Source organism: Cannabis sativa, chromosome 3, assembly GCF_029168945.1.
Source record: "Cannabis sativa cultivar Pink pepper isolate KNU-18-1 chromosome 3, ASM2916894v1, whole genome shotgun sequence".
NCBI classification, from domain to species: Eukaryota; Viridiplantae; Streptophyta; class Magnoliopsida; order Rosales; family Cannabaceae; genus Cannabis; species Cannabis sativa.
In genome coordinates this window covers 1123860-1149130 of record NC_083603.1, presented here as the reverse complement: position 1 = coordinate 1149130, position 25271 = coordinate 1123860, and the positions used below count along the sequence as shown (strand labels likewise).

Sequence of the window (25271 nt, the reverse complement as noted above, 5' to 3'; positions counted from 1 at the left end):
GCAACTTAAGAGGCCAAGCACCACAAGAAGTGGCATAATCGCGAACTACTTATGGAGGGTCATATATCGGTGTAGTGTTAAGATGCTAAATAGCAATGTTGTAAACAATTAGGACAGAAAAGAGTATTACCTATATTTTCTTGCCATCAACAATGATATTTGGGATGTGAGCTATAATTGGCCAGTCCTCCCCTGTCTCCCTCTTCACTAGTGGTGTTAGCAATGGACACTCAATGATATGAAGATCAGAAAGCGAAGTGGGTAGTTTTTTTGGCAAGCATCGGAGGTAATGACAGCCTTCAATTGTCAATTCCTCAAGGGAGGTGAGGTGCTGAAAGGCCGCCTCGTCTAAGTGTGTTAAGTTAAAAAAGTACATAAATGCAATCTTCTTTAAAGTGGTCAAAGGGGCTTGCATGAGTTGAGCTCTTGGGAGTAATAATGGTAATAGTACCTCACTGTTATGTATTACAAGCTCTGTCAATGACGGAAAATAATCTCCTAACAATGTCACTTTGAGTCTGTTGCAGTCAAAAAATTTAAGATTCTTCAGGTGTGGAAAAACACCACCTTCCATAAATGACCACTCTTCAAACTTCTCCAAATTATTAAACTCCAAGGTCTCCAAAGATCTAAAGAATGTCTTTTTTTGTATTGCACCAGAAGAATCAACACTAGTAGAGCAATAAAACTTTGAATCTATTCTCACCACACCACAATTCACAATCAAAAGAACTTTGAGAGAGGGAAGCTGTCCCAATGACGGCAAGAAGCTACAATTACTACAATACATTAACTTCAAACTTACCAAATTAGACAAGCAACGATGATCTTCCATCCAATTTGGGAAGCTACTTCCTTTGTAGGACCAAATCTCAAGTTTCTTCAAATTTGGATGAGGCTCAACAGTGCAGAGTCTGAGTAGCTCTCTTTCTTTGTGCAAGTCATCAAGTTCAGGTTCATAGCGATAATCCCATACCAAAGATAGGTGACTAAGAAACTTTAAACTCTTTAATGGTGCTGCAACATCAGAAACTTCCTCAAGGCAACTAACTTTTTGTAGTCCCTTAATAGAAAGACTCCCGTGCAGATCTTGAAACTCTTTCAATAGCTTAATGCCACCACAATCTCTAGTTCTTCCAACAACAAATGCATTAAGTGTTTGCAGATTTTGTAGCTTGCCCAACTGCAATGGCATCCCAAATAAATTCTTCTCAGGAACACTAAGATGTCGCAACTTGACTAAATTGCCTATATCAGTTGGTAGTTGAGTGACTTTCCTACATTTCTCCAACAATAGTGTCTCCAAATTATACAATTTACATATTGTGTTAGGTATCTCTTCAATATCAATACAATCTAACTTCAAATATCTTAAATACTTCAAATTGCCTATTGAATTGGGAAACTTGGTGATGCTATAATCACATATGGATAGTACTCTCAATCTTGGGAATGACTTGTCTAAGTCCTCAATCTTTAACAGCTCCAGCAGATCACCGCTTAACTCTTGTTGCCACAATATGGTGCGCACGCCCTTCGCTTTGAATAACTCCTCAAATTCCTTGGGGTCATTGGCTCTTTCACAGTCACGCATGTACGAAAAATGACGAACCTTGTGAGAACATTTGTTTATATTATTCATCATATAGCAAAACTCACCAGAAACAAATATTGCCAAATCATGTATAAGATCATGCATGAGAAAAATGGACTCCTTCTTATTGTTATTTGATGGTTGAAAAAATGACATTGAGATTAGATCTTTGAAGTACTTCTTTCCAATGTCTTCAATTCTAACTCCCTTCTTAGGAAGTAATAGACCTTCAGCCATCCACAATAAGATCATCTCTTCTTCATTGTATTCATAATCTTTAGGAAATATAGCACAATAGGAGAAACAAGACTTCAAATGTGAAGGTAAATAAAAATAGCTCAGCCATAGAGCTGGAAGAATACCAACACTCTCATTCTCATACAACTCCCATATATCGTTGTTTAATATGTCATCCCAATCCTCTTTATTTTGCTTCCCACGTAAAAGTCCCCCAAGTGATTTTATAGCTAGAGGAAGACCATTACACTTTTCAACAATTTTTCGACCAATTGCTTGCAAATCTGAGTACTCATGCGAGTTGACATCAATTGCAGCACATCTGACAAATAACTCCCAACCTTTGTCAAAAGATATAGTGCTTAGGGAATAAGTTGATGATGGCTTAGTTCCCATAATTGATGCAACCCTATTGCTACGTGTTGTCACTATGATCTTGCTTCCGCGCAGCCCAGATTGAAAAGTACTTTTTATGACGTCCCATCTGTTGCTATCTTCATCCCAAACATCATCTAGAACAATGAGAAACTTCTTCTCAGTCAAAACTTTCTTGACTTCATTTAAAACTTGGAACTGTTAGACTATATATATAGTGTATGAAATATAGCATATACAAATGATATGAAATGCGGAAAATAAACTTTAATCATATCAATAATATATGCAATGAAAGGATCGATGTACCTCCAGCCATTGATCTTTGAGCTTCAATCCCTGCGATAGCTTCGGTATTGGAGTTCGGGCTTCCTCGCTCTCTCAACTCTCTTTAGATGGAATTTGCTGAATGAATTCAGAATGAGTGAGGAGCTCGGGGACCGAGACCCTATATTTATAGGTGAGATACTCCATCAGTATCTTCGCCACATTAATTGTCAGAATATTTTGACAATTAATTCAGGAAATCAAATCAGGTAATGAATATAGAAATCTGACCATATATAGAATATTACATAATTGATTTTGTCCAGATTTAATGAATATAAAATATTCATTTATCAGAAAATCAATTATTTATTTATTTCCTTAAATAGAAAATCATTTCCTTAATTAGAAAATAACTTCCATATATAAAATATTCTAATATTCTCCCACTTGGTCAGCATTTAAACTAAAATATTCAAACCCAACGTTCCTCATTATATAATAAACATACGAATCATAGCGACATGTCCTCATTATGAATCGAGTATTATCTTCCATGTATTACAATACATTTATTATATAACAATGTACTTTATGTGGCAATGTACTTAAGTGAATAAACCCTAAACCTTATGTTTATTCAGGTCCTCTGAAAATTTTTCTCAAATGTAAAATTAAGATGCGCATAAATATGAGAAAAATCAAAATAAGAGTTTCATTAATAATAACTTTATTTGTACAAATTACATAAGGGAACCAAGTCCCATGTTCTCTACATGATCCTTGAATTTATGAGGTGGCAAGCCTTTTGTCATAGGATCGGCAATCATCAATTCAGAGCTAATGTGTTGAATGACCACTTTATTTTCCTTAACACGTTCTCTAATAGCTAAGTACTTAATGTCGATGTGCTTGCTTCGACTTCCACTTTTGTTGTTCTTAGCCATGAAAACAGCAGCTGAATTGTCACAGAACATCTTTAGCGGCCTTGCAATGGAATCAACCACTCTAAGGCCTGAAATGAAACTCTTTAGCCATACACCATGTGATGTAGCCTCAAAGCAAGAAACGAACTCAGCCTCCATAGTATAAGTAGCAGTCAAGGTTTGTTTGTTACTCCTCCAGGACACAGCTCCACCGAGAAACATAAACACGTAACCGGATGTAGATTTACGTGAATCGGTGCAACCGGCGAAATGCGAGTACGAGTAGCCAACTACTTCTAGATTGTCGATTCGTTTGAACATCGGTTTGTAATCCTTAGTACCCCGAAGATACCTCATTACTTTCTTTGCGGCTTTCCGGTGGTCTATCCCCGGGTTACTCGAAATCTTCCTAACATTCCGACGAGAATAAGCAATGTCGGGTCTTGTGCACACTCGAGCATACATTAGGCTTCCGACAGCAGAAGCATAGGAATGTTCTTCATTTGTTCTCTTTCAAAATCATTCTTTGGGCACTGGCTCAAATTTAATTTATCACCCTTCATAATTGGAGCAACGCTCGGTGAACAATCTTTCATATGAAATCTTTCTAAAACTCTGTTGATGTAGGCTTCTTGAGATAAACCTAAGATACCTCGGTATCTATCTCTATGAATCTTAATGCCTATGACATAGGATGCTTCACCCATGTCTTTCATTTCAAAGTTCTTTGAAAGAAATTGTTTCACTTCACGTAGCAACCCTTTATCATTGGATGCAAGAAGAATATCGTCCACATATAAAACAAGAAAACAGATTTTACTCCCACTTTCCTTCAGGTATATGCATTGGTCCATGACATTCTCTTCAAATCCAAAGGAAGAGATGACATCATGAAATTTTAAATACCATTGGCGGGATGCTTGTTTTAATCCATAGATGGACTTCGAGCTTGCATACCAAATCCCGACCTTCACTAGAAGAGAATCCTTCGGTTGTTTCATGTATACCTCCTCCTCTAGATCACCATTCGAAAAGCGAGTTTTTACATCCATCTCGCTCCAGCTCTGAAATCAAAATGAGCAACTAATGCCAAGATGACTCTCAGGGAATCTTTCTTTGATACAGGAGAAAAAGTCTCTGTATAGTCAATTCCTTCCTCTTGAGTGAATCCTTTAGCAACAAGTCTCGCTTTGTACCTCTCAGTGTTGCCTAATGAGTCTTTCTTAGTTTTATAGACCCATTTACAGCCAATGGCTCTCGCCCCATTAGGCAACTTTACAAGTTCCCAGACTCTGTTGCACCTCATAGAATTCATTTCATCATCCATAGCATTGTACCACAATTTTGATTCTCTACTGTTCATAGCTTGTAAAAACGTTTCTGGATCATTTCCAATTCCAATATCAGATTCTAATAAATACACAACATAGTCTTTATAAATCCTTGGTTTGATAGGTCTAGTAGATCTTCTTAAGACTTCACCAACAGGCTCTTGGGGAGCAGCAGCAGGTTCAGCAGGTTGTTCAACAGTTGCAGGCAACTCTTGAACATTTTGATCTACTGGATTATCATTACCAACTTGTGGATCTTCAGTGATTGGTAATGGTTGTTCAACATTCGTTTGAACGACAGGAGTGTTAACCATTATCAATCTTGCTTTTGAAGTGGAAGGTTCTGAAGGATCTTTCTCAGGACCTAAGTCCTTTGATTGATCACTCCCACTGATCAAGGCATTCTCAAGAAATTTTGCATTCCTTGATTCCACAATTCTTGTGCTATGAGATGGACAATAAAACTTGTAACCTTTAGACTTTTCGGCGTACCCTATAAAGAATCCGCTTATGGTCCTTGGGTCCAATTTCTTCTCTTGTGGATTATATATTCTGACTTCAGATGGACATCCCCAAATGCGTACATGATTCAAACTTGGTTTCCAACCTTTCCATAATTCAAAAGGAGTTTTTGAGACTGCCTTTGTTGGAACTCGGTTTAATATGTACACGGATGTCTTTAATGCTTCAGTCCACAAGGATTTAGGAAGATTAGAGTTGCTACTAAGCATACTCCGCACCATGTCCATTAATGTTCGGTTTCTTCTTTCTGCAACACCGTTTTGCTCGGGTGTACCGGGCAAGGTGTAATGGGCAACAATCCCATTTTCTTCAAGAAACTTCGCAAATGCACCAGTGCTTGTCCATCTTCTCGTGTATCTACCATAATACTCACCTCCTCTATCTCGATCTCACTATCTTAATTTGCTTGTTGCATTGTTTCTCTACTTCAGCTTTAAATATCTTAAAGACATCTAATGCTTCACTTTTATTATGAAGTAAGTAGATATACATGTAGCGTGAGTAATCATCTATGAATGAGATGAAGTATTTCTGACCATGTGACTCCATATCTGGACTACATATATCAGTATGTATGATTTCTAATATTTCGTAACTCCTATGGACACCGGTTTTGACGGACTTGGAGGTTTGCTTTCCCTTAATGCAATCCACACAAGTATCAAAGTCAGTAAAATCTAAGGTATTGAGTACCCCATCTTTTACCAACCTTTTAATTCTATCAATGGAGATATGTCCCAATCTCCGGTGCCACAATGTACAGGAATCCTCTTTCATAACACATCTTTTAGTGCCAGCGTGAACATGCATAACATTATTAGTGGTATTATTTTGTAAATTAAGGCAGTAAAGACCATCGTACAAAATACCATTTCCAACACATTCGCATTTATAATATAAATTAAAATATTTGTCTGAAAATGTAAAGGAAAAACCAAAGGGTATAAGTCTTGAAACTGAAATCAAGTTTCTAGAGAAACTTGGTACATAAAAGGTCTTTTCTAACTTTAAAATAAAACCATTACTTAAAACTAAATTGCATGTTCCAATAGCTTCCACATGTGAGCCCATCTTGTTTCCAGATAAGATGCTTTGCTCACTTGCCACTGGCTTCCTTAGATTTTGAATATCCTGCAAGGAATTTGTTATGTGAATTGTTGAACCGGAATCAATCCACCATGTGTTAAGATTAACATTAGCCATATTAGATTCATAACATACTAAGGAAATTGGATTACCTTTGTCATCCATCCATTTCTTGAACTGGCTGCACTCCCTTTTAGCATGTCCCTTTTGTTTACAAAAGAAACATTTGATGGAATCTTTCTTTATGGCAGCCTTGGGAGCCATGGGCTTTTTCCCTTTGTTCTTCTTGAATGGCTTGCGTTTCTTAGGTTGAGTGGTCAGGTGAACACTTTCTCCTTGCTCCTGTAGGAGCCTGGCTTCCTCTTGAACACACATGGTCATCAATTCATTGATAGTCCATTTTTCTTTATGTGTGTTGTAGGAAATTTTGAAAGGCCCATACTTGTGGAGGAAGATTGTGAAGGATGTAATGAACCGGGAAGGTATCAGGAATGATAACGTCGAGTTTCTTCAAATGAGCAGTGATGTCCCTCATTTTAGAAATGTGTTCTCGAACTCCTTTAACACCGGTGAGTTTTGTGGATGAGAACTCTTGGATGAGGTTGATGAATAAGGATTTATCTGAAGTGTCAAACTGCTCATCCATAACTTTGATAAAGTCTTTCACCTTCTCAGGTGGCTCCACCGATCCACGCATTCCCATAGGAATTCTGGACATAATGAACATGATGCAGAGACGATTAGATTGCTCCCACTTTTCACGTAGTGCAATCTCGACGGCGGTGCTAGTATCGGTGATAGCAATGGTTCATCTTTCCTTATTGCATAATCCATGTCAGTGCAAGCAAGGTGGAGAAGAACTCGTTCCTTCCATATTTTGAAGTTGTCACTCCTAAGCTGAGGGATTTCACTAGTGATTTCAGCATATTTAGAGGTGGATGAAATAGCTGCAAGAGTAGGATTACAAAAAATTTAGATGTTAAAAGAATTGAGGCTTTAATGAATTCATGTTTTACCAATGTAGAAACATGATGAAGATAAAAATTTTATTAAATCTAAAATTGCCTGTGGGCTAAATTTTAAATCTAATAAAATTAGATGAACTTTATGATAGATTTAATGAAGTATTTAATTTAGAAATAATAGAGGAATGAAATCTATCTTTAATTAAAATTTGTGATAACACTATTAATTCAAATCCTCATAACTCCCTGTGGGGTAAATTAAGAGAATTTAACTTAATATATTATCCTAATTAATTATAAAAATATAATAAAATCCCTGTGGGGTAAAATTATTATATCCAAATAATTAATTACAAGTTTTGTCCATTAAGGTGAATTTTAATTAATATATAATTTTATATAATTAAAGATGCTGTGGCTACTCCCTAATTATAAAAAATTATATTTTCACTTTAGACATTAGGTATTGGGCTCTACCTAAAAGTAATTTCGTTATTAACATAATAGACAATCACTGAGATTAGTGCTCCTAGTGTGGTCGTCCGAAGATCATTAAAAACCGTTCTAGATATGAGCATTTGTCCCAGGTTCATGTTTTCTTATGTCAAACCACAAAATTACTTACGTTTTATTCATATCTTATTCATTTTATAAAGTTTTATGAATATTTTATGAATTATTTTATGAAGTTTTATGAAACTTAATTGCTAAATAAAATATTCAACCTATCTTAATGTTTGAATATTTCTAAATATATCTAGCACTATAAAAGGAATTTATGTATAGCATTTAAATCATACAAATCCAAATTAATTGCATTAAACATAAATTTGTCAAATAAATACAAAATAATACAATTAATGTATGATTATTAATTAAATGCTAATTCCTTAATATGAAATTAATGGTATCAGAGCTTCAATCCCTGCGATAGCTTCGGTATTGGAGTTCGGGCTTCCTCGCTCTCTCAACTCTCTTTAGATGGAATTTGCTGAATGAATTCAGAATGAGTGAGGAGCTCGGGGACCGAGACCCTATATTTATAGGTGAGATACTCCATCAGTATCTTCGCCACATTAATTGTCAGAATATTTTGACAATTAATTCAGGAAATCAAATCAGGTAATGAATATAGAAATCTGACCATATATAGAATATTACATAATTGATTTTGTCCAGATTTAATGAATATAAAATATTCATTTATCAGAAAATCAATTATTTATTTATTTCCTTAAATAGAAAATCATTTCCTTAATTAGAAAATAACTTCCATATATAAAATATTCTAATAGGAACTCCTCTTCAATTTCACATTTGGTAGTTGTGATCGTCTGAATGATAGTTTTCATTACTTTAGAACTATTGACTTTGTTATTATCTCCCACAGTAACCCACACTCTAGTATCAAACAATGTATTCATAACTCTTTTATCATTGTACACAAGTTGAGCAAGAGTAGTCTTTCCAATACCGCCCATCCCCACTATGGGGATCACTGACAATTTGTCACCACAGGTTCTATCATCTGAACTAAGCAACTTAACAATAGCTTCTTTGTCAACATCCCTTCCATAAACATCAGATTCTTCCACCAAAGGAGCACATACCCTCTCTGGAAGCTTATGATTCTTCACACGTTCCAAACCAAGATCTCTATTGTCTAGAAGAAGCTTCAATTTCCCAAGTGCCTCTTCTATCTCAGGTTTAATGGTCTTATCAAAACAAGTTAAAGGAGTTGATGAGATGAGTCTCTTGAGTGCCTGACAAGTATTATGCACTAGATTACTTGATAGAGAAAGAGTGAAGAATTTTATATTATATTGTCATATATTGGAAAAGACTCATAACTATTTGTGGTGTACAAATTCTTTTACAAACACTCTAATTCAAATAAACTGCTCAAACCAACCCGAAATAATTTCAATCAAATGTAAAGCCTAAATAAGAAAGTATGTTACTAAACAAAAAGCAATTGTGATTAATCAAAGGTAATTGATTAATTATTACCTTGCTAGTACAAGTGCAGCCACTATGAGATTCATGAGGACCACCATCTTCCAGTTCATTTCGCCATGCTTCAGTGTCTATCTTGTAAACCAAGTCATCTGCATCATAAATGGTGTCCTTGAGATCATCAAGCCAGTTCCGCACTCTTGGGTCTTTGATGAGCTTCTCCTCAGCATCAATGAGCAGCAGATCAGCAGAGGACAGCAAAGCCTTGAACTCCTTGAGCAGCTTGAGAATGGCATCTTTTCCTTTGAAGAAGTCCTTCACCTCTGTAGTCAACTTTTTCACCAATGGGTTAAGCAAAGCAGAGAGAAGCGCTCCTCCAACCACTTCAGCCATCAGATCTTTAAAAACTCAGAAAAGATTAAAGGAAAGATTGATTGATGAACACAAAATAAATTCAAAAGAGAGAAATAATATGAGTGAGAGTGTAGTAAACAGAGCTGAGCTCAGTGAGTGTAGAACATTGTTTATTATATATGATATGAGTTTTGTTTTATACATAATAGTTTACATAAATTTAGTACCTAATTACATGTGCTTTCATGTGTGAAACAGAGCCAAAGGCCTATGAAAACAAGAGATGACACTTTGAAATCTGATCATTTTATTATATAATTATTCCATAAACAATGTTGTAGTCTTTCTTTTATTATAAAAAAACCAACGACATCATGGAATCAGCTTTATTATCACAAATACACAATAATATAATTATGCTACTTTAATTATCACTCTTAATTAATATCTTATTGTTTGTCTTATTGTTTATCATAACACCAACTTATAGTATCCTATTATGTATTAAATACTAATTAACATGTTTTATATATAACATAATGAGTTGGTAAGCCTAATAGCAATGCTCATAAGTTATTTGGACATGATTCATTTTTAATCTTAATTTGAATTTGAAAAGTGAGGTATAAGGAAAAATCATTTATAAAAAATGAAGGCACCAACTTGGGTCTTTTTGTTTTATCTTTAATCACTTAAATTATTGTGCTGTCTAGTGTAGATAGTGCAAGTGGAGTTTTATCTTTAATCACATTTTTTTTTATGTTGAGCATTACTGTAAGGTGTCTTGGTAGGTCCACTATTGAGTATATGATTATTGCCATTAATCACATAAATTTCATAAGCTGTTAAAATTAAGTTTATCCAATAATGGATATAACCAAGAAAGCAAAACTTGTATTTGTATAGACAAAATGTTCAAAAGAAATTAACAAATTTCAGAAAATGGACACCAAGATTTATTGAGATAATTAATTAAGGAGAGACAAAGGTAGCAATGGTTGCTATCTACAAATCATTAACAATGGTCTCAACAATTTCTAGTTTACAAAGTAACAGTAATGACCACTCTAATCACACTATAATCATCAACCAATCTTCATCTGAGAACACTTCCAAGGCTAAGACAGAAGCTGGTTTGAAATGCAAACCGGTACTCATTTATATATGTTCATTCACTTGGAATGGAAGCTATCAATTTGAAAGGCATTAACAAGTAGAGTAGAGATCAAATCTTCAGATCAAAATGGTGAAAGTAACCATTCAACACTCATGTTCTATTTACAGCTCAGAAAATTGTTGAAGCTATAGGTATTAATGACTGAGGATCAGAAATTTAAAGGAAAGAAAAGTAGCCTTACATATTTTGTATGTAGTCTTACTCGAAAGCATGCCAATGTGCAATCGAAAGTACTTATGATGACTTCTCAGAATTAGATTGATTTATTACAGTATAAGACACCACCTTTTAACAAAAGATCTTGATTCAAAGCTAACACTGGATTATTCATCATAAACACCAATCTCAATTTCTTTTCGCAAACTTCCAAGCAACCTTTCCAATCAAAGTATGCAAGCAATCTCTTAAGTGAAACCCAACCTAGAAGTGTTGTAAAAAAATTGAATAAGGACTTTGAAGACTTTGATTCAATATTGAATAAAGCTTTTAAACAATGTAGGACAGGGGGAAGAGAAAAGAGTAATACCTATGTTTTCTTGTCATCCACAATTATATTTGGGATGTGAGCAATAATTGGCCAGTCCTTCCCTGTCTCCCTCTCGACTCGTGGTCTTAGCAATTTACAACCAGTGATGTAAAGATCAGAAAGAGAAGTGGGTAGTTCTTTTGGCAAGCATTGGAGGTTACTGCAATGTCTAATTTTCAACTCCTCAAGGGAGGTGAGGTGCTGAAAGGCCGTGTCGTCAAAGCGCGTCAAGTTGAAACACTCGCTAATCATGATTCTCTTTAAACTGATCAAAGGGGCCTCCATGAGTTGAGCTCTTGGGAGTAATAATGGTATTAGTTCCTCACAATCAACTATTTCAAGCTCTGTCAATGACGGAAAATGATCTGCTAACAATGACACTTTGAGTCTCTCACACCACTTAAATTGCAGATTCTTAAGACGAGGAAAAACTCCACCTTCTATAAATGACCACTCTTCAAGCTTAGACAAATATTCAAATTTCAAGTTCTCCAAAGATCTAAAGAATGGCTTTGTTTGTATTGCAATTGAAGAATCAATACTAGTACTAGTAGAGCAATAAAACTCTGAATCTATTCTCACCACACCACAATGCTCAATGAAAAGAACTTTGAGAGAAGGCAGTTGTCCCAACGACGGCAAGCAGATGCAATTATGACAATTTACCATCTTCAGGCTTACTAAATTAGACAAGCAGCAACAATCTCCCATCCAATTTGGGAAACAGTTGCCTTTGTAACTCCAAATTGTAAGTTCCCTCAGGTTTGGATGTGGCTGGAGGGAATTGAGTAGCTCTCTTTCTTTGTGCAAATCAAGTTCAGCTTTATGATTACCGGCCCATCCCAAATATAGACTAAGAAACTTCTTACTCTTCAATAATGGTGTTGCATCTGAAACTTCCTCAAGGCTACTCACATTTCTTAATCCGTGAATAGAAAGACTTCCTCGTAGTTCTTGAAGGTTTTCCAACATCTTAATGCTACCACAATCTTTACTATTCCCCACAACAAATTTATTTAGTGTTTGCAGTTTTTGTAGCTTCCCCAACTGCAATGGCATCTCTTCTAATTTCCAAGGAACAGTAAGATGTCGCAACTTGATTAAATTTCCTATATCATTCGGTAGTCGAGTAACTCCTTCACATTCCGTCAACAACAAAGTCTCCAAATTATACAACTCACATATTGTATTAGGTATCTCTTCAATATCTTCACAATCTAACTTCAAATACCTTAAATACTTCAAATTTCCTATTGAATTAGGAAGCTTTGTGGTATAACAGTCGTTTATGGATAGTACTCTCAAGCTTGGAAATGATGTATCCAAGTGCTCAATCTTTAACAACTTTAGTTGGCTTGAACCTTGTTGCCACAATATGGTACGCAAGCACTTAGCTTTAAATAACTCCTCAAATTCCTTAGGTTCATTAGCTTTTGCACATTCTTGCATGTACGAAAAATGGCGAACCTTATGTGAGAATTTACTGCTATTATTCATCATATAACAAAACTCACCAGAAACAAATATTGCCAAATCGTGTATAAGATCATGCATGAGAAAAGTTGGCTCCTTCCTATTGTAATTTGATGGTTGAAAAAATGACATTAAGATTAGATCTTTAAAGCACTTCTTTCCTATTTCTTCAATTCTCATTCCCTTGCTAGGAAGTAAAAGACCTTCAGCCATCCACAATAAGATCATCTCTTCTTCATTGTATTCATAATCTTTAGGAAATATAGCACAATAGGAGAAACAAGACTTCAAATGTGAAGGTAAATAAAAATAGCTCAGCCATAAAGCTGGAAGAATACCTACACTCTCCCTCTCATACAACTCCCATATATCGTTGTTTAATATGTCATCCCAATCCTCTTTATTTTGCTTCCCACGTAAAAGTCCCCCAAGTGATTTTATAGCTAGAGGAAGACCATTACACTTTTCAACAATTTTTCGACCAATTGCTTGCAAATCTGAGTACTCGTGTGAGTTGACATCGATTGCAGCACATCTAACAAATAACTGCCAGCCTTTGTCAAAAGATATAGTGCTTAGGGAATAAGTTGATGACTTAGTTCCCATTATTGATGCAACCCTATTGCTACGTGTTGTCACTATGATCTTGCTTCCATGCAACCCAGATTGAAAAGTACTTTTTATAACATCCCATCTGCTGCTATCTTCATCCCAAACATCATCAAGAACGATGAGAAACTTCTTCCCAGTCAAAACCTTCTTAACTTCATTTAATACCTCAAACTCCTCTTCGCTTTCACATTTGGCAGATGTGACCTTCAGAATAATTGTTTTCATCACTTTAGAACTATTCACCTTGTCATCGTCTCCCACAGTAACCCAAACTCTGGTATCAAACATTTTAATGACTTTGTCGTCGTTGTATACAAGTTGAGCAAGAGTAGTCTTTCCAATACCGCCCATACCCACTACTGGGATCACTGACAATTTGTCACCACCAGTTGTGTCATCGGACCGAAGCAACTTAACAATAGCTTCTTTATCAACATCTCTTCCATAAACATCAGATTCTTCCACCAAAGGACCACATACCCTCTCTGGCTTCTTATGATTTCTCACACGTTCCAGACCAAGATCTTTATGGTCTAGAAGAAACTTCAACTTCTCTAGTGTCTCTTCTATCTCAGGTTTTATGTTCTTATCAAAAGAAGTTAAAGGAGTTGATGAGATGAGTCTCATGAGTTCCTGACAAGTATTATGAACGCATGCAATATAGATCAAATTTTTTTACAAACACTCCAAGAAAATATGATGGGTGGATTGAAATATAACTTGAATGAACCAATTTACAAGAAAATATACATAACATATTATATAAACTATGGGTGGATTTATTAGTACCTTACTACTACAAAAGCAGCTGGTATGAGATTCAGGAGGACCACTAACTTCCAGTTCCAGTTGGTTTCGCCATGCTTCAGTGTCAATCTTGTAAACCAAGTCGTCTGCGTCATAAACGGCGTTTTTGAGATCATCAAGCCATTTCCTCACTCTATGGTCTTTGATGAGCTTCTCCTCGGCATCAATGAGCAGCAGATCAGCCGACGACAGCAAAGTTTTGAACTCCTTGAGAAGCTTGAGAATGGCTTCTTTTCCTTTGAAGAAGTCCTTCACCTCAGAAGCTAACTTTTCCACCAATGGATTAAGCAAAGCAGAGAGAAGAGCTCCTCCAACCAATTCAGCCATATCAGATCTTCAGAAACTCACAAAAGAATTACAGGGAAGAGTATACAATGCTCAGTTAGTGTAGTACATTGTAACAGACTGCTCTAAAAGCAGATCATTGAACATTGTTTATTATGAGTTTGTTTTGGTTTATGGATAGCAGTGTAAAATAATGATAATTATATGTTAATTTAATTGTGGTAGACTGTGCTAGTGGTGCATGGTTTACATAAATTCAAAATAAAGAAATAAAATACTACCTCATTACATGTGCATTCACGTGTTTGAATGTGAAACAGAGCAACTGCTATGAAAATAAGAGAAACTTTGATTATATGAAGAGAAATATAGCTAGCAATAGCATTGTAGTATTTGATTATAAAATGTAAAGGTTAATTGAAGATCAGATCATGGAATTAATCAACATTATCACAAATACACAATAATATCACTTTTTGGTATCTTATTTTAGAGCATTGGTAGTAAATACATTAAATTCATTATGAATCAAGAATCAACAGCTCTGTGTCTTCTTCTTCTTTTTCTATCTCTAGTAGTCATTTCTTCCCATATCTCCGAAAAATATCAGCCAAATCAACCAAACCCACCTCCCTCAACTTATTTCCCACCTCTTCAAACATTACAACTCCATCCTCATTAGAATAATTCTCTCTTCATTGTTCTCACAACATACTTTGTAGCTTCCAACAACTTTCCCGCCTTAACCAAACCACCAACAAAAATCGTATCGAAATTCACAAGAGGATCCAATCCTTTCCTTCCTCTCCTTCCCAAATGTCCCTGCACTGCAATAACATTATATATGTATATGCATAATTTAAATACTTAATGATAAAACTTGCTCTTTTCAATCTCACAAAACCCCTTAACCAAACTATGGTACTCACGAATATCTGGTTCCTCAATATCTTTCCACAACCTTGTAAGTCATACTCAACTTCAGTTGCTCTTGTTACAATATTTATGGACACAAACTAGTCAATTCCAAGCAATTGTATGGACAAAATCTTCAAGAAAAGTAAGAGTAAGAGAAAATGGAGACCATGATTTATATTGAGGAGAGACAAACAAAGGTAGCAATGGTTGTTTGTTCTCTACACTAATCTGAGTAAATGGTAGTACATACAGAACATTAACAATGGTGTCAACCTCTTCTACAATTTCACAATAGTAGTCTAATCACTCACTCTATAGTATAGCTATTATTATTCAAAATCACACACAACACTCAAACTAAATATAAGCAAATTAAGTCATCATAAGTGTTTATTTGGTGGTAGCTGACTTCTTGCATTCTTCAACTCAATCCAAATCATTTAGAAGCATTCATTCCACTACAAATTGATGGTTGGACTTAGATCCTGCAAAAACATAATAATTAATAGCTTGTGTTGTGTTTTCATCAGAACATACCAAAATATAAAATACAAAATACAAATAGAAAAAAATATATATAAAAGAAGAAGAAGAACAATCAAACTATCATATATGGGTTTTGAAACTTAATCATATATGTTGAAATTAAGATAGTTTAGATTGAAAAGAAACAGAATGAGCAACTGTATTTTAAATATTTCAATGAAAACAGAAAAATTGATTGTCTCAAATAGGGTAGAAAGAAACCTAGCAGATTTTATCAAGTCTACTCTCATTTTCTTGTGTTTTCAAAATTTGTCAATAAAAACATAAATTCATTGTGTCAAACATCTCACAACCATTATTATTATTATTATTATTATTATTATTATTATTATTATTATTATTATTATTATTATTATTTATTTTTAGCAAAATATAAGTAAATAATTAAAATGAGCAGAACAAGTATAGGAGATAGCTTCTTCCAATAAATCTGCTATACACAATACATACACATAAATAAAGTTACACATCACAAAATATATAACCCAAAAAAAAGAGAGAAAAGAGTCAAACTATCATACCTGGCAACTCTGTCATCGACAGTGATATTTGGGATGTGAGCAATAATTGGCCAGTCCTCCCCTGTCTCCCTCTTCACTCCTGGTGCTAGCAATGGACACTCAATGATATGAAGATCAGAAAGAGAAGTGGGTAGTCCTTTTGGTAAGCATTGGAGGTTACAACACCATTCAATCCTCAGCTCCTTAAGGGAGGTGAGGTGCTGAAAGGCCTCCTCGTCTAAGTGCGTCAAGTTGGGACAACCCTTAAATCTAATCTTCTTTAAAGTGATCAAAGGGGCCTGCATGAGTCGAGCTCTTGGGAGTAATAATGGTATTAGTTGCTCACAGTCATGTATTTCAAGCTCTGTCAATGACGGGAAATAATCTCCTAACAATGTCACTTTGAGTCTCTCACACCTGATTAATTGAAGATTCTTAAGACGAGGAAAACCTCCACCTTCAATAAATGACCACTCTTCCAGCTCATAGAATCCGATAAATGCCAAGGTCTCCAAAGATCTAAAGAATAAGGGTTTTGTTTGTATTGCAACAGAAGAAGAAGAATCAAGAGTAGTACTACAATAAAACTCTGAATCTATTCTCACCACACCACAAGCCCTAATCCAAAGATCTTTGAGAGAAGGCAGCTGTCCCAACGACGGCAAGAAGCTGCAATTACGACAATATGAAATCTTCAACCTTACTAAATTAGACAAGCAGCGACAATCTCCCATCCAATTTGGGAAACTGTTGCCTTTGTAGGTCTCAATCGTAAGTTCCTTCAGGTTTGAATGAGGCTGGAGGGCACTCAGTACCTCTCTTTCTATGTGCAACTCGTCGAGTTCACTATAATGATGATAATACCAGTCCAAAGATAGATGACTAAGAAACTTGAAATTCTTTAATGCTGCTGCTGAAACTTCCTCCAGGCTACTCACATTTTGAAGTCCTTTAATAGAAAGAGTCCCGTGTAGATCTTGAAACTCTTTCAGCAACTTAATGCTAGCAGAATCTCTATTGTTTCCCACAACAAATGTATTAAGTGTTTGCAGATTTTGCAGTTTGCCCAATTGCAATGGCATCTCTACTAAGTTTATCTTAGGAACACTAAGATGTCGCAACTTGATTAAATTTCCTATATCATTTGGTAGTCTTTTAACCTCTTTACATTCCTCCAACAACAGTGTCTCCAAATTATACAACTTACATATTGTATTAGGTATCTCTTTAATCTCTGGAGAGTGTAACTTGAAATATCTTAAATATTTCAAATTGCCTATAGAATCAGGAAGCTCAGAGATATGCAAATCCTTTATGGATAGTACTCTCAAGCTTGGGAATAACTTGTCCAACTGCTCAATCTTTAACGAAACAACGATTGAAAAGTGGTCCCATAATATGGTGCGCAAACACTTAGCTTTGAATAACCCCTCAAATTCTTTAGGCTTATAGGCTTCTTTACAATATTGCATGAACGAAAAATGACGAACCTTGTGGGAACATTTATTGATATTATTCATCATATAACAGAACTCACCAGAAACAAATATCGCCAAATCATGTATAAGATCATGCATGAGAAAAGTCGACTCCTTCTCATCGTTATTTGATGGTTGAAAAAATGACATAGAAATTAGATCTTCGAAATACTCTTCTCCAACTTCTACTCTCTTTCCATTTGTAGACTGTAAAAGACCTTCGGCCATCCATAACAGGACCATCTCCCCTTTTCTAAAATGATAATCTTTTGGAAATAAGGAGCAGTAAGCAAAACATTGCTTTAATTCTGGGCGTAGATTAAAGTAACTCAACCACAAAGCTGGAAGAATATCAACTTTTTTTCTATCATACAACTCCCATAAATCACTGTATAGGATGTTGTTCCATTCCTCCTTCTTCTGCTTATCTCGTAAGAGAAGACCCATTGACTTAATAGCCAACGGAAGACCCTTACACTTGTCAACAATTTTTTCCCCAACTTGTTTGAGATTCAAGTAATCATTTGAGTCCACAACAAGTGAAGCATGTTTTGCAAATAATCGCCAGCCAGCAGCCTCATTTATTCTTCCTAGTTGATAAGTTGACCCAGTTTTCATAATCGATGCAACAACTGTGCTCCGTGTTGTCACAATAATCTTGCTTCCATGTTTTCCCCATTTGAAACAATTGTTTAGGACATCCCACTTGGCACGGTCCTCATCCCAAACATCATCAACAACAAACAGAAACTTCTTCCCAGTCAAAACCTTCTTTACTTCTTCTTGAAGTTCATATGGATCCTGAATTTCACATGTTTTAGAAGTGACCTTTTCCACAATTAGTTTCATCACTTTTGTGCAGTCAACTTTGTCTTCCCCCAATGTAATCCATACTTTCCTATCGAACATCTTGTTGACTCTTTTGTCCTTGTATACAAGTTGAGCAAGAGTAGTCTTCCCAATACCACCCATCCCCACTATGGGGATCACAGACAATTTACCACCGGCACCGGTTGTTTCATCCGGTAGAAGAAACTTGATAATCTCTTCTTTTTCACGATTCCTTCCATAAATATCAGACTCTTCTAGCGATGGAGCACATACCCTCTCCGGAAGCTTATGATTCTTCACATGTTTCAAACCGAGCTCTTTATTGTCTAGAAGACGTTTCAATTTCCCAAGCGTCTCTTCTATCTCAGGTTTTATGGCCTTATCAAAAGAAGTTAAAGGAGTGGGGATGACTTTAAGGAGCCTCTTCTTATACTGGCTGCTATGAGATTCGTCAGGACCACCACCTTTCAGCTTTTTTAGCGATGCTTCAGCGTCGATCTTGTAAACCACGTCGTCTACATGATAAATGGTGTCCTTAAGATCATCAAGCCATTTTCTCACCCTTGGGTCTTTGATGAGCTTCTCCTCAGCATCAATGAGCAGCAGATCAGCCGAGGACAGCAAAGTCTTCAACTCCTTCAGCAGCTTGAGAATGGCATCTTTCCCTTTGAAGAAGTCCTTCATCTCAGAAGCTAACTTTTCCACCAACGGAGCAAGGAAAGCAGAGAGAAGCGCTCCTCCAAACAATTCAGCAGCCATCAGATCAGATCTTCCAACAAATAGTAATTGCAGAAGAGAGAATAACTAAGAGAAATTGTAGCTAACAATGCTTGAGATTGAGAGTAACAGTGTTGTGTTGCAGTAGTGATATTTAATTATGAAATGTAGAGATGGTCAATTATGAACACAATATTCTTGGGACCTACGTTATCACAATTATATTATATGGCCAAAGATAATCTCACACTTTAGTCTTTAGTATTAAGTTATTTGTTAATCCAAAATGACCTCCATTACACAGCTAGTAGTACAGATGACATTCTAATGTAATGTTCTTTCTACTATTTTAGTGGAATGACTATTACATTTTAAAAAAGAAGGAAAGATCATTCCAATATAACAAGAGAAAAATTTAATGATTTTTTTATTAATTTTTTTTTTATGCATTTTAATTTTATTCCATTCCATTCCTAATTCTTTTTCATTCTCATTCCTATTCTTATATTTTTATTACTCCCAAACCAAATGCCCACTAAAAGAAAAGATTAATAGATATTTGGGGCAAGGGCCTACTAATGGAAGTAGAAAAAAATGGTGTCACACGAGATCTTGGGACCTACCTTATCACAATTACTCAATTAGTGTTGACAAATATAATAGTAAAGCAAAAAAAAAGGTTCAGTTAGTAATATAATATAATTACAAAGTAATATTGAACATCTTTTGAATATTACTTTGTAATTGAATATTATTTTGCTGCATATTGTTTATGAGTTTGACTATTCATTCAGCTGACATAACTGACTGATGAGTAGTCTTTTTCTAAAATGACAATATGACTCAGTCAAAAACAGTTCCTTCCAAGCAATTATTATTTTAGTTACAAAGTAGCACAAAAGAAATTTCAATCATAATAAAATGTGAGGTTGGAATTACACATCTTATCATCTTCATATATATATGGCCTACATTATCACTATAATGATTAATGTCCTGTGATAGAGATAATCCATAAATAAAAGTTTTTTTTTTTTAATAATAAATCAAAACCATGCTTATACATTACATGGCTATTTTCATTACCGGGTGTGCTAGCATATACTAAATAAAAAGGGTAGTAGAGTAATTCTCTGAGGGTTGGGCTGTGACCACTTGGGGCTAGCTCAAGTGGCCATAAGTGGGTGTGTGAGTGTTGGAGGTCCTGGGTTCGAGTCCCTGGTAAAACATGTTGTAATATATAAACGCTTAAATCAAAAAAAAAAAAGAGGGTTGGGCTGTGAGTGAGAATAGGTTCTATATATATATAGCTAAGTATAGAAAATTTCTTAATTATGCAGCTAGCTAATACCAGATTAAAAGAATAATCCATTATCTTTCTATTAATTAAGGAAATTAAATACAGGAAGTTAATGTGAGATCAATATGGCATGGCAAAGAGGAAGAAAATAATCAAACCACACAGCTCACAACACTCTAAGCGGTTAAAGTATTTGAATGTCATTTTAATGGAATGTCTTTTGACTATTTTGGTGGAACTATTCTATTTTTAAATGAATGAAAATGTCATTCTAATATAACATGAGAAAAATTTAATGATTTTTTTCATTAATTTTTTTTTTTTATGTATTTTAAATTTTATTCCATTCTATTCTTATTCTTATTCTTATTCTCATTCTTATTCTTCTATTTTTATTCATATCAACCAAACGCCACCTTAATGAAGAAATCACAAGGATTGAAAATTCTTTCAATCTAATATGTTTGTAAACTAAAAATGATAGTTTGAGTTTCCAACAAATAAATAATTGATTTTCTCAAATAATTTGTACTTGTGCCTGAATTTTTAAAATCTTTTCATGAAAGGGGTAATTTATCAATCATAATAGCAACTTGAAATTGTTCATTAATAGTCATACCTTCAGATAGAATTTCGTGAGCTATTTTTTGAAGCTCGTGAGATTGGGCTTCGACTAATTTATCATCAGTCATTTGAAACTTCAAGTAGCTACTCACAGCGTATTTCTTTGTTCCTGCCTCCTCGGTATTATAATTTTTTTGTAATGCTTCACATATTTGCTTGGTAGATTTGTCAGAATTATAATAATCATACAAATCATTAGACAGACCATTCAAAATAAAATTCTTACACACAAAATCATTCTCTACCTAGAAGTTCTTTCCTTAACATGCGATTCGTACCTCTCGACTTCACCCTTCTTCTCAGCAGGAGGTGGAGTCTCAAACACAACTAGTTTCAAATAGTCAGCACAAACACAACTTTTTTCATAGTCAGGAAAAACAACCTCTTCTATCTTCAACGTTTAAAATGCAAACCCTCAAAATGAAAAAGGCTTGTTAATGTCAGCTGTAGAACCAGAAAAATCGTCGGTAGTATTCATAGTAGAACGAACGTCTTAAAATTGTTATACAGACTGCTACTGAAAAATAAAACAGGAACGATATTACCGAATGAAATTTTTGGGTTGAGTCGCGGACTAAGTCGCTCTCTTTAAGACGTTCACGACACTGTTCAAGATTATGCAAGTAATCGGAAATTACCGGTCGTCCCCAGGATAAAATAGTCAAGTTGTCGTACACTGCTAAACAAAAAAATATAGCAGTTGTAAATAAAAGTTTCCTAAAAGGAAAACTCTGAATCTATTCTCACCACTCCACAATCCCTAATCCAAAGATATTTGAGAGAAGGCAGCTGTCCCAACGACGGCAAGAAGTTGCAATTACGACAATTTACCATCTTCAGGCTTACTAAATTAGACAAGCAGCTATGGTCTCCCATCCAATTCGGGAAACTGTTGCCTTTGTATTTCTCAATCGTAAGTTCCTTCAGGTTTGAATGAGGCTGGAGGGCACTCAGTACCTCTCTTTGGATGTTCAACTCATCGCTTTCTATGTGCAACTCATCGACTTTAGGATAATGATGATAATCCCATTCCAAAGATAGGTGACTAAGAAACTTGAAATTGTTTAATGCTGCTGCTGAAACCTCCTCCAGACTACTCACATTTTGAAGTCCTTTAATCGAAAGACTCCCGTGTAGATGTTGAAACTCTTTTAGCAACTTAATGCTAGCTGCAGAATCTTTATTTTTTCCCACAACAAATGAATTAAGTGTTTGCAGATTTTGCAGTTTGCTCAATTGCAATGGGATCTCTACTAAGCCCTTCATAGGAACACTAAGATGTTGCAATTTGATTAAATTTCCTATATCAGTTGGTAGTGTAGTAACCATCCCACATCCCTCCAACAATAGTATCTTTAAATTATACAACTTACATATTGTATTAGGTATTTCTTTAATACTTCCACAATCTAACTTCAAATATCTTAAATACTTCAAATTGCCTATTGAATCAGGAAGCTTGGTGATACGATTGTCCTCTATGGATAGTACTCTCAAGCTTGGGAATAACTTGTCCAACTGCTCAATCTTTAACAAATCATTGATTGAACCCTGGCGCCAGTGCCATAATATGGTGCGCAAACACTTAGCTTTGAATAACTCCTCAAATTCTTTAGCCTCATAGGCTCCTTTCCAATCTTGGCTGAGCGAAAAATGACGAACCTTGTGAGAACATTTATTGATATTATTCATCATATAACAGAACTCACCAGAAACAAATATCGCCAAATCATGTATAAGATCATGCATGAGAAAAGTTGACTCCATCTTATCGTTATTTGATGGTTGAAAAAATGACATAGAAATTAGATCTTCGAAATACTCTTCTCCAACTTCTTCTACTCTCTTTCTATTTGTAGACTGTAAAAGACCTTCGGCCATCCATAACAGGACCATCTCCCCTTTTCTAAAATGATAATCTTTTGGAAATAAGGAGCAGTAAGCAAAACATTGCTTTAATTCTGGGCGTAGATTAAAGTAACTCAACCACAAAGCTGGAAGAATATCAACTTCTTTTCTATCATACAACTCCCATAAATCACTGTATAGGATCTTGATCCATTCCTCCTTCTTCTGCTTATTTCGTAAGAGAAGACCCATTGACTTAATAGTCAACAATTTTTTCCCCAACTTGTTTGAGATTCAAGTAATCATTTGTGTCCACAACAAGTGAAGCATGTTTTGCAAATAATTGCCAGCCAGCAGCCTCATCTATGGTTCCCAGTTCATAAGTTGACCCAGCTTCCATAATCGATGCAACAACTGTGCTCCGTGTTGTCACAATTATCTTGCTTCCATGTTTTCCCGATTTGAAACAATTGTTTAGAACGTCCCACTTGGAAGGATTCTCATCCCAAACATCATCAACAACAAACAGAAACTTCTTCCCAGTCAAAGCCTTCTTTAATTCTTCTTGAAGATCATATGGATCCTGAATTTCACATGTTTTAGAAGTGATCTTCTGCACAATTAGCTTCATCACTTTTGTGCAGTCAACTTTGTCTTCCCCCACTGTAATCCATACTTTCGTATCGAACATCTTGTTGACTCTGTCGTCCTTGTATACAAGTTGAGCAAGAGTAGTCTTTCCAATACCACCCATCCCCACTATGGGGATCACAGACAATTTACCACCGGCACCGGTTGTTTCATCCGGTAGAAGAAACTTGATAATCTCTTCTTTTTCACGATTCCTTCCATAAATATCAAACTCTTCTAGCGATGGAGCACATACCCTCTCCGGAAGCTTATGATTATTCACATGTTTCAAACCGAGCTCTTTATTGTCTAGAAGACGTTTCAATTTCCCAAGCGTCTCTTCTATCTCAGGTTTTATGGCCTTATCAAAAGAAGTTAAAGGAGTGGGGATGACTTTAAGGAGCCTCTTCTTATACTGGCTGCTATGAGATTCGTCAGGACCACCACCTTTCAGCTTTTTTAGCGATGCTTCAGCGTCGATCTTGTAAACCACGTCGTCTGCATGATAAATGACATCCTTGAGATCATCAAGCCATTTTCTCACCCTTGGGTCTTTGATGAGCTTCTCCTCAGCATCAATGAGCAGCAGATCAGCCGGGGAGAGCAAAGTTTCCAACTCCTCCACCAGCTTCAGAATGGCATTTTTCCCATTGAAGAAGTCTTTCACCTCAGCAGTTAACTTTTTCACCAACGGAGCAAGAACAGCAGAGAGAAGCGCCCCTCCAACCATTTCAGCCGCCATTAGATCAGATCTTCCGACAAATAGTAATTGCAAAAGAGAGAATAACTAGCAGAAATTGTAGCGAACAGTGTTTGAGATTGAGTGTAGCAGTTTTGAATTGATCTTTAATTATGAAATGTAGAACAGGTCAATTATGAACACCATATTCATGGGACCTACGTTATCACAATTTTACTGTTGTTATATATATATCTATAAATATATATAATATAAGCAGAACAATTCATTGATTGTAATATCAAAGCAATAATTCATTGGAATCTTTCTTTTTCTAAAGTAAGTCTTTAATTAAAATTACTTACATATTTAGTGCTACACAGTGAGTGACACCACAGAAAGGATTAATGTAATTAAGAGTGAAATATTTGCGTAGCAAAATAGAACTTGGAGCACCATTAATATGTGGTCTTTAACTACAAAATCATTAGTCTTTTATTTAAAGATAAAAATCCACAAAAACACATTCTAAGCAGTAGTATTTTAGCAAGTGCATACCAAAGCTTCAATCATTAATTGGAAGTTAATCATAAAATGACATGTATAAATGCAGAATACTCTTCATAGATTAATATTGCAAAAGAAAGACTTAATGTAGTACCATTGACATTGATAAGATTTATAATAATTGCTTTCCAACTTTACTT

General features: G+C 35.3%; 5 protein-coding genes across 5 annotated transcripts; all 5 read right to left on the bottom strand.

Annotated features, from left to right (window-relative positions):
* Window positions 1–130: 130 nt before the first annotated feature.
* Window positions 131–9652, bottom strand: LOC115709486 (putative disease resistance RPP13-like protein 1). Its single transcript, XM_061111359.1, has 3 exons — window positions 9314–9652; window positions 8604–9066; window positions 131–2409 (listed from the first exon to the last, which is right to left on the bottom strand). The coding sequence occupies exons 1-3, from the start codon at window positions 9650–9652 to the stop codon at window positions 131–133; spliced, it is 3081 nt and encodes a 1026-aa protein (XP_060967342.1).
* Window positions 9653–11316: 1664 nt separating this feature from the next.
* On the bottom strand, window positions 11317–14018 carry LOC133035521 (putative disease resistance RPP13-like protein 1). Its single transcript, XM_061111358.1, has one exon. It carries the CDS (start codon window positions 13750–13752, stop codon window positions 11317–11319), a length of 2436 nt encoding a protein of 811 aa, XP_060967341.1. The 5' UTR covers window positions 13753–14018.
* A 1542-nt stretch (window positions 14019–15560) lies between these two features.
* LOC115709490 (putative disease resistance RPP13-like protein 1) lies at window positions 15561–19815 on the bottom strand. The gene is made up of 2 exons (XM_061111430.1): window positions 16479–19815; window positions 15561–15896 (listed from the first exon to the last, which is right to left on the bottom strand). The coding sequence occupies exons 1-2, from the start codon at window positions 19523–19525 to the stop codon at window positions 15890–15892; spliced, it is 3054 nt and encodes a 1017-aa protein (XP_060967413.1). The 5' UTR covers window positions 19526–19815; the 3' UTR covers window positions 15561–15889.
* Window positions 19816–21648: 1833 nt separating this feature from the next.
* On the bottom strand, window positions 21649–23507 carry LOC133035520 (putative disease resistance protein At3g14460). Its single transcript, XM_061111357.1, has 2 exons — window positions 22155–23507; window positions 21649–21798 (listed from the first exon to the last, which is right to left on the bottom strand). Exons 1-2 carry the CDS (start codon window positions 23505–23507, stop codon window positions 21649–21651), a joined length of 1503 nt encoding a protein of 500 aa, XP_060967340.1.
* On the bottom strand, window positions 23508–24759 carry LOC133035562 (putative disease resistance RPP13-like protein 1). The gene has a single exon (XM_061111424.1). The coding sequence runs from the start codon at window positions 24625–24627 to the stop codon at window positions 23512–23514; it is 1116 nt and encodes a 371-aa protein (XP_060967407.1). The 5' UTR covers window positions 24628–24759; the 3' UTR covers window positions 23508–23511.
* Between the last annotated feature and the right edge of the window lie 512 nt (window positions 24760–25271).

Coding starts and splice junctions, on each gene's coding strand:
- LOC133035562 (XM_061111424.1), bottom strand. CDS start 24,627: ATGGCGGCTGAAATGGTTGGAGGGGCGCTTCTCTCTGCTGTTCTTGCT.
- LOC115709490 (XM_061111430.1), bottom strand. CDS start 19,525: ATGGCTGCTGAATTGTTTGGAGGAGCGCTTCTCTCTGCTTTCCTTGCT.
- LOC115709486 (XM_061111359.1), bottom strand. CDS start 9,652: ATGGCTGAAGTGGTTGGAGGAGCGCTTCTCTCTGCTTTGCTTAACCCA. Junction 9,067..9,313: donor GCTGCACTTGTACTAGCAAG/GTAATAATTAAT, acceptor AATACTTGTCAG/GCACTCAAGAGACTCATCTC. Junction 2,410..8,603: donor CAAATGTGAAATTGAAGAGG/AGTTCCTATTAG, acceptor TATATATAGTCT/AACAGTTCCAAGTTTTAAAT.
- LOC133035520 (XM_061111357.1), bottom strand. CDS start 23,507: ATGGGTCTTCTCTTACGAAATAAGCAGAAGAAGGAGGAATGGATCAAG. Junction 21,799..22,154: donor GGATTAGGGATTGTGGAGTG/GTGAGAATAGAT, acceptor TAAACGTTGAAG/ATAGAAGAGGTTGTTTTTCC.
- LOC133035521 (XM_061111358.1), bottom strand. CDS start 13,752: ATGGGCGGTATTGGAAAGACTACTCTTGCTCAACTTGTATACAACGAC.